Here is a 16,425-nt window from a genome sequence, read left to right as displayed (position 1 = left end):
CATACTGAAATCAATTGACCAACATAATATAGCTGCAGGTATCTTCTTAGATCTCTCTAAAGCCTTTGATGTACTAGATCATAAAATACTGCTTGCTAAATTGGAAAGAAGAGGAATAAGAGGTGTGGCTCACAACTGGCTATGCTTTTACCTACAAAACTGCAGACAGAAGGTATCACTTCAATACGATATTAATGTACAGAATAAAATAAATAAAATAGTTTTCCTCTCGCAGGAAAGAACAATAAGATATGGTGTTCCCCAGGGTTCTGTTCTAGGGCCATTACTTTTCCTCATTTACATAGATGATCTTGTTGAACGTATGAGCCCACAAAAAACTCTCCTGTTTGCTGATGATACAAGCATAGTGTTGACTGGATCTAGCCCTGAATCCCTTCAGACAATATCTGATAACTCTATGAAAAAACTGAGTGGTTTAACAAAAATGGCCTAATTGTTAATAGTGGGAAAACTGTATGTATCAACTTCCATCTAATTCCCACATCCAGTCAAAAAATTATCCAAGTAAAGTTAAATAATGATAAAATTGAAAATGTAAATGCAACAAAATTTTTGGGTCTGTGGGTCCAACAAAATTTAAAATGGGACACACATATAAACAACTTATCAAAGAAACTTTCATCATTATGCTATAGACTAAGAATACTAAAATTCACTACGAGTAAATCCACCCTAATGCAAGCATACCATGCGCAGTTCCACTCATTGCTCCACTATGGAATCATCTTTTGGGGAAATTCAACTCACAGCAAAAATATATTGAAACTACAAAAAAGAGCACTGAGGATAATCTGTGGCCTCAAATAGCTGGAATCCTGTAAATGTCAATTTATAAAACTTAATGTTCTAAGCATCCCATCCATATTCATTCAAGAAACAATCCTATTCACCAGGGAATACCTCTCAAGAACAGGCAAATTAATCCAAAACAATGATATACACGCTCATTATACCAGAGGGCAATCTAATATCCGTCAAATTTTTTCAAGGACATCATCATACCAAAAATATATAACTCATCTGGGTGTCGTATTACACAATAAAATTCCAGAACAAATAAAAACTGCTCCAGATCCAATATTTAAAAATAAACTAAAGGCATTTCTGACAAAGCACTGTTTCTGTTCAGTACAAGAATTCCTTGAAATGAAAAATTATAAAGTTCCTTTGTAAAATACTGTGATTAGAGTAAAACATTCTGTAGGCAAAATAATAACCTAATTTCTACTATACACAACTATGTTTCAGTTTCACTTCTGAAAATTTTTCAACTCGCTTTTTGAATGTACAAGTACACATTCTATTAGTATTAAAACTTAATTGTCTGTGAAATCTCAATGTTAATTTCATGTTTAATGTAGTTTTTAAATGACATTGTCCTTCTGTTGTGTTTCCAGTTGACATTTTCACTATTCTGTAATCTCAGTGATTGATTGTGTAAATTTAAAGTAGCACTACATTGCCTACATGTTTCTTAGTTTCCCATGTAAATTGTTTGTATTCTCTGTATGTGAAGTTATTATATTCATCAATGAACAATTTTGTGTACATTTTTTTAAATGGCAGTCCATTGCCTATTTTTTTCCCTCCAAACTATGTATTTGTTAAGAAAAATGACTTGTCCTATATCATGTGTACTTTGTACAATATATGATCCACAGGATAAATAAATAAATACAAATACAAATCCCTGGAATAAGAAACTAACTTAACTAGCAAAAAGCACTCGTCTTATTGGTTACCCTCAAGCCATTATTTGTATGACTCTCACAAAAGAGGAAGACAGACATTAGCTTACCAATACAAAACCTAACATAACTTCCAAATATGAATGACAACAGATACTAATAATATTTTTAAGAAGAGAGAAGATGATGAAAGATGTGACAAAGGATACATAGGAGACAAAGGAATGTAATATTAACAGAGATTCTGTACAAAATTAGTATCATATTTTTTTGAATATGTTAATTGAGTAAAGATTCTTCATACAGGCTTTTGCATCTAATGATAAACTGATATCTACATTCTAATAAAGTTATTTTACCTTTTCATGGAAAGATTTGGCATGTCTTAATATTGCAATGGCATCACCAATTAGATTAACTCCCAATTCCTTCAAAAGATCCCTATTTAACTCAAGAACCATATTTAAATGGATTCTGTTTTGACAGAAGCTAGATGCATATGAGGCTGATACATTTGGTGGAATGCCTGCATCCCGGAAGAAATTCATCCACTCATCTGCAACAGGTTCAAAGCAAGAACATTTATTTGATACATATCCTCCAGTGAACCAATACACTATACAATATGTTTGATACTCTCCAAAATATTTTTATTAAAAACAAATTCTCGCACCAATCACAACAGATGTCACACAAAACCACTGCAGGGAATTGATCAGAATTTTTTCCTTTTTTTTTTTTAAATGTAAGATATTAAGCTCCACTGATCATTCTTGGAAACACAATGGTGCTAACTGGCTAAAAATGTCTGTAATGAGGTTCTAATACTGTGTGCGCAATATTCTAGCTATCTGTCTGTCTAATCTGCTATGGTTTCATAGAGACCAAAAATTAAGGTTGTTATACAGTTACGTTAGGATTGTTTACATAGGTTTACAAGCCATCAGTGCAAAGAATATCACTATTCTATCAACCTTACTGTCTCCTTATGAAACGGGTTCACAATTGAATTCATTTTTAGATTTGATGCAGATTGGCATTTTAAAAGAATAGTACTAATGCAGAAAAACAGCAATGAATGCTGGAAATATCTGAGCAAAACCAGCAATTGACCTCTGACTTATACATAAATGTACACATTGCACATATGTACAAACAGTATAAGGGTATAGATTCAAAGAACACCGCCAGAATTAACTTACAATATTGGTATGAACACTGTAAAAGCACAAAAGGGGAATATGAAATTGTGAAGTAAAAGCAAGCAACAAATGAATAGTACAAAGCAGAAATCCAACAGAAAATTTGTAACAAAAAAAAGTTATACTTTCATAATAAGTAAAACTAAGTCTCACACTCTACAACTCAAGTCATAGCAAAAGAAAAAGGGACTTCTGGAGGAACAAACCAGTAATAACATAGAGTAGACATGTAATTATTCTACATAAGGTGGCATCACCTGACATCACTTTGGAAATCAAGTAGCTGTGGCAACATTACTGCTGACTGCCGAAGCACTACTACCCCAATCAAGCAGGAGCACCCTTTGACAATACCTCGCCTACCAGAACACTGGAGATACACCAGCCCAGGACCTGTCTGAGCCAGTTGTAATTCTATTGCGGTGCTGCAATGTATGTGCTCATTGGTTGGCCTATTGGTTTGGTTTTGCTGCGGACTTCATTCACAGGCAGCCCTTATGTCTACGGTTAGGCTATTACAACAAGCCACTGAGGCACACTTCTTACACAGCATAGGTAGAGTACATGGAATCCGTTGCGGGGAAGATTTTGAGTTAACGGCTTAAGGACAGCATTGAAAGTGAAAAATGAAGCAGCTAGAAAAGTGAACTTATCTATATCTATATATGTACTTCGCCACTGTATGGTGAATGGTGGAGTGTGCCACTAGCAGTCATTTCCTTTCCTGTTCCAGTCAAAAATATATTTACCCCATACAAGCCCAAATTTCTCTTATCTTCAAGGTCTTTATATTAAATGTATGATGGGAGTAGTACAATCATTGTGCAGTCAGTTTCATTGCCTATTCTCTAAATTTTCTCAATACTTTTTTTTTCCCACTGAGCCTATACAGTAACAAATCTAATGGCTCATCTCTCAATTGTTTCAGTGCCTTCTTTTAATCCGACATGGTGGGGTTCCCAAACACTTAATCAATACCCAAGAATGGGTCACACTAGAGTTCTCCTTTATAGAGAGCTACACTTTCTTAAAACTCTGACAATAAGTTGACCATTTGCCTTCCCTACTACACCTTTATGTACTCATTCCATTCACATTGCTTTGCAACATTATGGCCAGATATTTAATTGAAGTGGCTGCGTCAGGCAGCACATTACCAATGCTGTGTTTTTCCTACTCATATGCATTAACACACACTTTTCTGCATTTAGAACAAGTTGCCATTCAACCAACTAGAAATTTTGTCTAAGTACCTTGTATTCACCAACAGTCACTCAACAATGACACCTTCCCATGCACCACAGTGTCATCAATAAACAGCTGTTAACTGCTGCTCACCTTGGCCATTAGACCCCACTCGTATAATGTGGCAAGGATTAGATGTCGCCAGATAGTGTCATACGCTTTTCGTAAATCAAAAGGGACAGCAACCAGGTGTTGGCATCTGGAAATGGCTGTTCGAATGGCAGACTTGAGGGACACAAGATTATCAGTGATAGAGCGACCCAACTGGAAGCCACCCTGACTTGGAGCCAGTAGGCCACGTGATTCCAGGACCCAACCACTAATACACCATACGTCCCAGCAGCTTACAAAGAATGTTGGTGAGGCTGATGGGCCGGTAGCTATCCACATCAAGTGGGTTTTGATTGGGTTCGAGCACTGGAATGATGGTGCTTCCCCGACATTGCAATGGAAAGACACCATCGCACCAGATCCTGTTGGAGATGACAAGAAGATGTCACTTATAGTCACATGAGAGATGTTTAATCATCTCACTGTGGATCTGATATGGCACAGGGGCAGTGTCAGGGCAATGTGCAAGGGCACTAAGGGGCTCCCACTCTATAAATGGGGCGTTATAGGATTCACTGTGGCATGTAGTGAACAAGACGAAATTCCCTTCCAGCTACCGCTTGAGAGTGCAAAAGGCTGAAGGTAATTCTCCGATGCAGAGGCTCGAACATAGTGCTCAGCAAAGTGCTTGGCAATCACAATTGCATCGGTACATAAACACACTATTTATGTTAACACCAAGAACACCCATTGGGGTCTGGTGCCCGAAAACATGTTTGATCCTTGCCCAGACTTGGGAAGGTGCCATATGGCACCCAATGGTCAAGATGTATCTCTCCCAACACTAGTGCTTCTGTTGTCTGATTAGTTGGCAGGCACGGAGCTGTTTAAAAGTTATGTGGTGCTGCAGGGAAGGGCACCTCTTTTGCCGCTGTAGAGCTTGCTGACACTCCTTAATTGCTACAGCAACTTCCAGGGACCATAAAGTGACTACCTTTTGCCGGGGAACCTTGAAGAGCAAGGGATTGCATTTTTTGCCACAGAAAAGATTGTTGTAGTAACTTGCTCAAAAATCACATCGATGTTCCCAAGTGGGGGAGATTCAACTGCGACAGCACAGGTGAAAGTTTCCCAGTACGCCTTGTTTAAGGCCCATCTGAGTAGGCGTCCGTGGGCCTGACGCCGGGGCAGTGACAGGAAGATGGGGAAGTGGTCACTGCCCCACAGGTTGTCATGTGCTCTCCAGTGGATAGATGGGAGAAGTCCTGGACTGGAAATTGATAAATCAATGGCCGAGTGACTAGCATGAGCCACACAACTGTTTGGTGGCCCCAGTATTTAAGAGGCAGAGGTCGAACTGAGACAGTAAAGTTTCGACATCTCTGCCTCGGCCAATAAGCACAGTGCCACCCCACAAGGGGTTATGGGTGTTAAAATCTCCCAAAAAGTGGGAAAGGTTTAGGGAGTTGATCAATCAGTGCAGCTAATATATTCAGGGATGCTACACCATCTTTAGGAAGAAATACATTGCAGACTGTTATTTCCTGTGTCGTCCTTATTCTGCCACCCACAGCTTCAAGAAGGGTTTGAAAGAACACATGTTCACCACAGACCGACATAAACGCAAACTCCGCCTGACACTTGATTGTAGTCGCTACAATTCCTGTAATACCCCTTATAGCTGCAAAGGGGTCTACATTGCTGGGGTCTACATTGCTGGGAACCAGGTTTCTTGGAGAGCAATGCAGATAGCAAGTGTAAAGCTTAAAAGTTGCCGCAGCTCAGCCAGGCGGTGAAAAAACCGGCGCAATTCCACTGGAGGATGATGTCATCGTGAGACTGGGAAAGCATGGAACACTCAATGAAGCAGTTTACACCTCAGGGTCACCTGCTGCCAAAGACTTATTGCCTGATCAGTCTATATACATTGTGTCAGAGGGTCCGGCGAGATATATGTCCTCAGCAAATGCCAGAATCTGGACCCATCTGCAGACGCAGAGCTTGTAGGTAGCGGTGGTACAAATGCCACCACAATTCCCTTAGTCTTTGGGATCTTCATTTTGGACTTCTCTTGCTGATCCTTAGGTTTCTCTTGGCTGGGAGGACATCACTGATTCAGTCTCCGGGACTGCGGATTAGTGTGAAGCCCTATGACCAGCTGCTTTTGGGCTCTTCAGTCACCGGTGGGTGTCATCTTTCCCACTAGCAGAAACTTGGGAAGGGAGTGACCCAAGAGACCCCTTCCAACCTATCGAGAGGAGCCGAAGAAGATTTAAGATTCTCTGGCAGAGAAGTGGGGACTGATATTCCCGATGGTTGGGAGGTGGGGGTTGCTCCCAAAGTAGGTGGTGCAGGAGCAACAGGAAGGGAAGTGCCCCCCCACCCTAAAGGGGGCAGGTGTAGGCTTCCGGCTCCGAGAGGTGACTGGGGTTGGCGGAGCTGATGGGTCTACAACTGTTGTAGTGGCGGCATAAGACGATTTCATATGTACAGGGTGTAAGCGTTCAAATTTCCTCTTAGCCTCAGTGTAGATCATGGTCCCATACGCCATGATTTTCCTTTCTTTCTGGAGAATCCTGCAGTCAGGCGAGCAAAGTGATTGGTGCTCTTCACAGTTGACACAGATGGGAGGAGAGGCACATGGAGCATTGGGATGTGATGGGCGTCCGTAATCTCAACATGTGACACTGGAAGTACAGAGGGAAGACATATGACCAAACTTCCAGCACTTAAGGCACTGCATCGTGGGACGGGGGAGGGGGGGGGGGGGGGGGGGGTGCGCGCCTGTATGGCTTGACGTCACAGCAATAGACCATCGCCTTGACCTTCTCGGGTAATGTGTCACCCTCGTAGGCCAAGATGAAGGCAATGGTGACAACCTGATCATCCCTCAAATGCGCGTGGATGCACCAGACGAAATGGACACCTCGCTGCTCTAAATTGGCGCGCAGCTCATCGTCAGACTGCAAGAGAAGGTCCCCGTGAAATATGATACCCTGGACCATATTTAAGCTCTTATGGGGTGTGATGGAAACAGAAACATCCTCCAGCTTGTCACAGGCTAGTAGTGCCCGTGACTGGACAGAGAATGCTGTTTTGATCAAGACCGCCGACCCTGAGTGCATTTTGAACAAGCCCTCCACCTCCCCAAACTGGTAAGATTAGATTAGATTAGATTAATACTTGTTCCATGGATCATGAATAAGACACTTCGTAATGATGTGGAACGGTCAGGTTAATGAAAGATGTCTGTACACGATATTACATTACACAAAATATTATATGACACTAATGTTTAAGTTAGTTTTTTTATCCCTCCCTTAATTTATATCTAAAAATTCAGCCAATGAGTAGAAGGAGTTGTCATCTAGAAATTCTTTTAATTTATTTTTAAATGTTGGTTGACTATCTGTCAAGCTTTTGATGCTGTTTGGTAGCAATAGATGACATGCTATGCTTCATGGCATGCCATCCACCCTGATGCCACCCGCTCCGACCAGGGGCCCTCCCACAGGCACCACCCAGCTGCAGCAAAAGCCACCTGGCAGGATGGCCATTGCCAGGAGTCAAAATGGCCCAGGGTGAGGGGCATCTACTTTTCAGCATACATGGGGAGTTAACATTACAGGCATTAGCAGAGCGATCCCTGTGTGGTCAAGGGGGTACAACCAACAGGCAACATGGCCCACCACAATGGACTGGCTATTGTGATGGATATCAGGCACAAATGGACTAAGAAGTCCATTACAGTCGACAGTGCACAGAGCGACACTGCACAGAGGATGAAGGAAAATGCACCCAGGAGGGTGGCCTCACCCAACACTGGAGAATGAGTGGAAGTGCATATCCATGCTGACAAAGTCTGTGACAGGTCTCGGCACGTGATGGACACTATGCACCATATACGGTGCTCTTCCCCAATTGATTCGCTCTTCAGGAAAATTTTGAACAAATGGAGGTCAAACCCTATGGCGGATCATCATATAAAGGCCCAAACATGTGGGGCTCCTTTTAGTTGTCTCTTAAGACAGGCCTATTATAATCCCTGGACCCACAGGGGGGAGGTAAAATGAAAAAGCAGATCAGCTCGATGGCATTGTCTGCTAGCACCAGAGGCAGCTTTTTAGCAAGTTTAAGGTCTTGCCACAGGGTGGCCAAATTTGGGCAGTCCAGTAGCATGTGAATCACTGTCAGATGGGCACCACACCAACAACAGGGTGGATCCTCACATCATAGGATATGGCCATGGGTCAGCCAAGTGTGGCCAATGTGAAGTCGACAGAACAGTACACCCCCACGACAAGCAGTTTGTTCAGAGAAACCAGGACAAACCAATCTGTGTTCCCAGCCTCCAACAATTGATGGCATAGTCAACTGAAGGACCCATTCCGATACCTCCACCTTCAAAGTCAGAATCTCGATAGCCAACTTGGCCGACACATTGGCATGTTCATTCCCTGGGATCACAATGTTACCTGGTGCCTTGACACAGATAGCCATCAATCCAGCTTGATGGAGTAAGAAAGGAGATCATGGACAGCCATAACCAATGTTTGCTGAAGGTAGTGCTGGTTGATAGCCTGATGCAGTCCTGGTGCGCTGTTGTGGGAGCTGGAACTCTCTGTCAGGAAAGAAGACACGGTAGTCCTGATGCACAGAGGAGCAGTGAATGTGTACAGCATAGTTGAGCAGCAGTTGGCATCCGAACTGTAGTGGAGGTACCCCAGCCTCTGCAAGTAGTCTGTTCACAGCATTGGTCCAAAAAGCAACTGTCATCACCTGGGCCCCACAGTGGTGTATCAGGTCGAGCATCCATAATGCTGAAGGTGACCGCAGACAGAGCTGTTTCCAATTTCCACATGGAGAATGAAAGATTATAGACCTCTTCTCTACACAAGAAGTGGAGTCTCAGAATCTCTGCAAGACAGCTGAGATCATAAGTGCCCTCACAGTAAAAAACAGGGGGAACGTGAGATGGATCCCAGTTTTCTGGTTTCTCCATAAGGATACCTGTCATTAACCATAATATCAGCAATAAAACAGGGGGAACATGAGATGGATCCCAGTTTTCTGGTTTCTCCACAAGGATACCTGTCATTAACCATAACATCAGCAAGAAAACAGGGGGAACATGAGATGGATCCCAGTTTTCTGGTTTCTCCACAAGGATACCTGTCATTAACCATAACATCAGCAATGGAAAGCGATGTTGCTAACTGACGTGCTAACTGATCCAAAGATTTTTCTGCCACTTTCTTTGAATTTGAACAACTTTTGATTTGATGTTTTTTCTTACTTATGGGGGTAATCATTTGCATGAGCAGAGGGAATGGCTTTATGGGCTTCTAGTGGTGATATGAGGCTGAGGCTCCAGTTCCATCATTTATGGATTCTGAATGATTTCGGGTTCAAGTGTAGCTTTTCCCCCAGTGAGTATACTGACAAGTGTATATACTTGTACTTGAATCTGTGGTGGAGGCATCACACTTGGCGACTGGCTTCTCAAGAGACAATGCAAAGGAAGTAAGAAACATTGGAGGCTGCATAGCTTTGAAAGCTTTTATGGTTTCACCATAGGGTGTGCACCTAGTGACTCAATTTCTTTGTTCTCCTTTTCCCATTATATACACCACACTTCCTGTTCTTCACTGTGTGAAGCCCGGGACGGCTTATACATTGCAGAGGAAGTGTATAAGAGTAGCCCGATTCAAGAATTGACTCTCTACACTTTCCACTCATAGCCCTCCCGTTACGTATCTTAGTGGTAAGAACAAATCTTTGACATTTGGAGAATTGCAATGGGTTAGGAACAAACTGCCAAACCTTAAGATGGATACAGCATACGAGAATATGTTCAGGTGAAAATTACAATAAATGTTACAGTTTTTTCCCGTGTCCCACTAATTCTCCTCACATAGATCTGCATGTTCTTGATACCCTTATTTTTCTACTCTTTACATAACTCTTTAGGTCTGTGTCCATTATAACGGAGCAGATAGCCACCCTTACAGAATTTAACAGTGTTATGCAAGTCAACTACAACAGGGTACTCACTTAAGCACTTGCATCCCAAAAGCTTAAGTTTCTTGGTATGACATGGCGTTATGAAGTAGTTAAATACTTTTTCAAAGGATCCAGCAATATCCTTTAATGCCTTGTAAAAAGTTACACCTTCTCAAAGGTTCCCTCTGTTTTCCTGAATACAATTAAAGTGTTGTGGCAGATTAGTGTATTATTATTATAAATCTGAGGCTTCTTCTCAGGCATACTGACAAACCAAACTCTCCTTGTTGGGTGGGTGTAGCTATTACCTGCTGGTACACCCATTTTGTCAGGAGTAGATGTGAACTGAAGTCACTCCATAAGGATCCCAGAGGCCTCTAGGGAAATAAATGCCTACACAATCCTTATGTAACTTCGGGGAGGGGGAGGGGGGCAGGTGTCCTGGAGGTTACCCACTAAAGACCCTTATAGTCAAGGCAGTGAAGTCAAGACTCCCATTCTCCAAAACACACAATGTTCCACTACCACACCTGATAACAGTTCCTGCAGCGTGCCCAGAGTTTATGGTAGAAGAGGTCAGGTGGCAAAGGTCAGGCAGCGCTAGCCAGTCTGCAGATCAGGAAATGCACAGCTGCTGTACCTGTATAAAACCACTGTTGGAGGAGCTCCATGGGACACAGCCTTTCCTTCCCTAAGCGTACCACAAGCTTGAAGAGGACCAGACTGGCAAGATACGAAGAAAAAGTCTAGCGATCCTCATGAGCAGTTTTATTCGGACGAATGTCGTCAAGGTCCTACACCAACAGATTGTTCTCCCTGGACTATGTGGGCTACTGAAAATTCACAGGGATGGATCCCCTCTTCACCCCATATTAAGTAACACTTGAGTAACTACCTAGTGCCTGGCTAAATATCTTACTTCTGTATTGAGACGTCTCTTAGGAAAATGTGACTGTCACACGCACTCAGCAATTATCCAACCTTCCTGCTTCTGGCAGTACATTGACAACATATTTATGATGTGGCTCTGAGGAACGGCAACACTACCTATGTTACTCCTAGCATCTGAACTATCTCCACTTGAGTATTAAATTTATTGAGGAAGTGGAAAATGATGGCTACCATTTCTGGATGACATGGTTAAAACAAAAGCCTGCAAAGCACTGGAAGACAGCACTTTTCGAAAACCAACTCACACAGAGTTATTTTTCCAGGCCAAACAACGACATCACTGGGCATAAGGTTGTAGGGTCTTATGCTCCCTGGTACCCGGAGCACATGCAGTCTCAGACTCCGACAGGCTTCCAGGTGAGTTGCAAAACCTAAGACCAGTGTTCCAATGGAAGGATGGATGGGTGAGGTAAAAGGGAGCAAACTATGAAGTCATCGGTCCCTCAATAATTTGTGTGTCGAGCCGGGAACAGTTCCCAAGGAGGAAGGGCAGAGAAGACAAATCCCAATGCACCTGACCTTATCTGAGAATCAAGAAAACAAAGAGGTAGAAGAATATATAAGTGAGAGAAAAGCAGCTGGAGACCTCTGGGACATGATATTTGACAGGAGATGCACCTTCTGCATCTAACTGGTGCTTCCCCACCTAGCATTATCACAAGAAAACTAGCAACACAGGAAAGTGGTTACATCTCAGAAAGGAGAACAACAATCACAAGACAGTAAACTGACGACAAATGTAAAAGAATAAGAAGAATTTAAAAGGTGGGAAGGGCAGGAGCTAGGCCTGACCACTGAGAAAAGATAGCCATGGTCCCCTGGGTCAGAGCAGGCAACAGAGCACCCTTCCAATCCCTCAAGCAGCAAATGAGGCTAATGTGGCCTACTACAAAAAGAGGAATATAAACCACCTTGACATGTAAAATATAAAACCAGACTAGCCACTTTATCACTGTCCACTAGCACCAGATGCAGTGTGTCACCAACCTCAACGTTTTGCCTTAAGGTGGCCAAATTAGGGCAGTCCAGCAGGATGGGGACATGCTCAGACAGGCAGCACACTGGCAGTGGGGTGGGTCCTCACTTACAAGGGTATGGGCATGGGTCAGGCAGGTGTGGCCAATGCAAAGTTGACAGAGAACAGTAGAGTCACTGTGAGAAACACGAAAGAAATACTGCCACATGGTCATGAACCCCTTATTTCTTGTTCACAGTTTATTCAGAGCAACCAGGCACACCAATGCATTCGAAGTCTCCAACAATTGATGGCATAGAGTGGACTGAAGGTCCTTTTCCTGTATCACCATCTCCTTAAGTCAGCCAACTTGGCCAATGGGTCAGCATGTTCGTTCCCTGGGATCCCAATACGACCTGGGCTCCAGAGAAAAACAACCAACCATCCCGTTTGGTGCAGGTCACAAAGCAGATCCCATATGGCCACAAACAATGGGTGTCAAGGGTAGCACCGGTCGATAGCCTGACGAATACTCAGGAGGTAAAACCACCTCAGCAGTTTAAGATTGAAGGCTGAGGGCTCAAGTGATGGCTACCAATTCTGCAGTGAATACACTGTGTCCGTTTGGCAGGGTGCATAGTTCACCGTGCCCTGCACATGTATAGGCAAAGCTAGTTCATCCACTGACCATAGAGCCATAAGGTCATAGCACTTCCGTACCTAGATTCGAATCAAGGATGGCCACGAACAGGTGGCAAAAAACCATGAGGTCAACTCTGTCTTTTGGTAGAAAGCATAGATCAAGGCAGATTTGAAGACGGCTACACACCATGGAGGCATACACTATTACTCCTTAATAAAAAATGAATATCAGGTAGCAGGTTTTCAAAGGATGCATCTCGTATATGAAATGCAATCACGATTCAAGCCCGGTGCCTCTGTTGTGAGAGGTGGACCTCCCTACCAGCAAAAAGGACATGGTAGTTCAGATGTATGTAACAGAGCATCAGATGTTGGTGTTTGATATGTAGGGTGGGGGGTGGGGGGGGGGATGGACAGAATGGGGTGGGGAGGGGGGTGATCCCAGCCTCTGCAAGTGGGCTTTTCACAGGACTGGCACTGTCACAAGTCAGATGCTACAATGTTGTACAGATTGAAAGTTGTTGCCAAGCCATATACCTCACTCCCATAATCAAGATGGGACAGAATCAAAGCTCCGTAGAGCCACAAGAATATACAGCATCCTGTGCTCCACCTGGTGTTACTGAGGCTGCAAAGAATATTAAGGTGTGACTATCATGTTTCCTTCAGTTAGTTGGTTGGTTTGGAGTGTAAAGGGACAAAACTACAAGGTCATCTGTCCCTTTTTCCTGGCACAAACAAGGTGCTAGGTAAGACAATGCCCAAATTTAGTTCGAGCAAGTAAAAGGGGTTAAAACGAATGGGGAACCACAACGAAAGAGAAAACAAAAGAAATGAACAAGAAAAGGGGAAAATGTACACCACAAGGAAAAGTTGATGAAGGCACTAAACTCAGAGAGCAGATGGTCTGGGCTGGCTGATCATAATAATAAAAGAGGATGAGCCAGCCACTCTGCAACGCACTAAAACGTCCAGCCCAAAAAAACAAGGTGAGACGAATACACTCTGGGAAAAGATGAGCACCAAGACAAACAAATGCAATGAAAGGGTGACAAAGAATTAAAATGGAGGGAAGGTGGAGGCCTTGGAAAGAAGGCCAGACGCCCACCCTTAGATGGCATAAAAAAAAAACCTCCCTCAAGAATAAAGTGTAAAACTAAATCTGCTGCTGAGGCATTGTTGCCCAACACCGTAAGTAGGATGCTGGGAAGCGTAAAATTCCGATGAAGACTGGCTAAAATTGGGCAGTCCAACAAGATGTAAACAACAGTCGTACGGGAGCCACAGCGACACCGAGGTGGGTCCTCGTGACGGAGGACGTGACCATGTCTTAGCCACGTAACGGCGATGCGGAGCCGGCAAAGGACAACAGATTCTCTGCGAGTGGTTCACATGGATGACCACCACACATTTGTTGTCTCCCTGATAACACAGAGTTTATTTGGTGTACAGAGGGTGTGCCATTCAGTATCCCGGATCGTGAAAACCTTGCAGTGGCAGCTGCGGAGGGCAGGGGTCTGCATTGCTGGGAACTAAGTTTCCTGGAGGAGGATGAGAAAAAAATAGGGGAAATTCATGTGAGACATCGTAAATCACCCAGGTAGTGGCAAAACTGCTACAGTTCTGCTGGAGGATCTTGCTATCAGTATCTTGTGGAGACATTATACATTGGTTCCAAACCACAGTGTGTGTGTGTGTGTGTGTATGTGTGTGTGTGTGTGTGAAGGGTGGGGGGGGGCGGGGGGTGCGGGGACATCGTAAATCACCCAGGTAGTGGCAAAACTGCTACAGTTCTGCTGGAGGATCTTGCTATCAGTATCTTGTGGAGACATTATACATTGGTTCCAAACCACAGTGTGTGTGTGTGTGTGTGTGTGTGTGTGTGTGTGTGTGTGTGTGTGTGAAGGGTGGGGGGGGGGGCGGGGGGCGGGGGGTGCGGGGGGGGGGGGCGAGGGGGGCGCGGTGGGGGGGGTTGGAAGATGGTGGCAGGGAGGGGGGAGGGGAGGATGTGGAGTGGGCAGGGGCCACTAGGGACACCATCTCAGATAAAGAGGCATAATGTGCAACACGGGGGCCACCAGATCCACCTATTTGGAGGACTGCTTCTTGTCCTCTTTCCCCTTAAATGATTTCAATGTCTGTGAAGGTTTGTCTGCCACAGGTTCTGCGACAGATGAGCAATGCAATGCCCTACGATTTGTGGCTAGTGCTAGTTGGTGTCTCGTTGTAGATAAGCAGATTCATGGAGAAATGAGTCCCAGTATCAGTTCCAACTGACTCCTTCCTGGTAAAAAATGCTGGAGTAAGGCACTGCTCCTCCTGCCAGGGGTTGCAGACTGACGTCCCCAGGGGGCAAGAAGTCAACACTCCCAAAGGTGGTGTCAGGGAAGCAGGAAGAGGATGGCCCTAACCTACCTGGAAAGCACATGCAGTTTAGTGGCCCCAAGGGCCTGACAGACAACACGAATATGTATGTAGGATGTAGATGACCCTATTTCTTCTTGGCCTCTTCATATGTAATTCGATCAAGAGCCTTGAACACTCTGATTTTCTTTTTCCTTTGGAAGATGGTGCAGTCCAGAGGGGCACAAAGAGCATTCATGTGCAACCTATGTCCACAATCATTACAGATGGGACTGGTGCTGCAACGTGAAGACATGTGCCTGACACTCTTGCATTTGTAGAAGCACATGGAGGGGGGTATATGGCTCCACATTGCATTGACACACAATCACCTTGAACTTTCCAAGCAGTGACTCATTTTCAAAGACTAAGATGAAGGCTCCAATATCAACCCTATTTTATTTGGTTCCAGCTGGACATGACAGACAAAAATGCACATCCTGTCACTCGAAACTGACAACCAACTTGCCATCCGCCTGCAAAATGAGATCGCAGTGGAAGATGAGACCTTATACCATACTGAGACTGTTATGGAGTTATACTTACAAGAATGTCACTCAGCTTGTAACAGGTGAGCGGTACCCACGACTGACCAAGGAAGGCCATTTTAATCGGAAAGGAGCCACTTTTCATTTTTTAAATTGCTACTTCTTCCCCAAACCTGTCCTTGGGGTATTTAACAAAGAATAGCGGATTTTTAGTAAAAAAAAAAAAAAAAAAATCTCATTGATCCTTGAGCGAGTAAGTACTAGGGGGCAATATTTCTTCTTCCTCCCACAGAGCAGCCAGGGAAGGAAACATTTTGGGGGGCACAATTCTCTGTGTTGCAATAAGTCTTACCTACAGAAGAGATTACTGGGGCTGTGCAGCCACCGGCAGAAAAAATTTTTACTCTGAATGAGCGCTCTCCCCAAGGGTGTCACTACCTACAACAACGGTGCAAAATCTGGAAAAGAAACAGCAGGTCAAAGCCAACTAGAGGGGCTATTTAGTTAAAAATGAAAAGTTGTAGTGTGCTGGAAGGGAAGAAAATGAGTGTTCAAAATCATAAACCAAATCCAAGTACAATCAGCACCAAGAATAGTACCATCCAATTCAAAGGCAGATGGGGAAAAAGAATAATTGACAGATAGATTTAAAGAAAAGAAAAGGAAGCAGCACTGCAACAGCCAGGATCCTGTGATGGCCAAGCATGTACTCACAAAAGAGATAGAAGCCTTCTTGGGGTTCTCCAGAAGGGTCATTCCGATAAACAGGTGCATAA

The 16,425-nt window shown here is 43.8% G+C and overlaps 1 protein-coding gene across 4 annotated transcripts in view; it reads right to left on the bottom strand.

The window, feature by feature from the left end:
• The window catches only part of LOC126338486 (uncharacterized), a 179,534-nt gene that overhangs the window by 149,982 nt on the left and 13,127 nt on the right, over positions 1 to 16,425 (bottom strand). For 3 of the 4 annotated variants that reach the window (XM_050001557.1, XM_050001559.1, XM_050001558.1), the window contains exon 2: positions 2,069 to 2,265. In XM_050001557.1, the coding sequence (XP_049857514.1) occupies positions 2,069 to 2,265 (197 nt within the window). Of the gene's footprint in view, positions 1 to 2,068; positions 2,266 to 16,425 lie in introns of those variants that run through there. The other variant, XM_050001560.1, reaches the window with a different exon arrangement.

The sequence above is a fragment of the Schistocerca gregaria genome, chromosome 1, assembly GCF_023897955.1.
Source record: "Schistocerca gregaria isolate iqSchGreg1 chromosome 1, iqSchGreg1.2, whole genome shotgun sequence".
NCBI classification, from domain to species: Eukaryota; Metazoa; Arthropoda; class Insecta; order Orthoptera; family Acrididae; genus Schistocerca; species Schistocerca gregaria.
The sequence above is the reverse complement of the archived record's forward strand: the minus strand, read 5'-3'. Positions and strand labels throughout refer to the sequence as shown.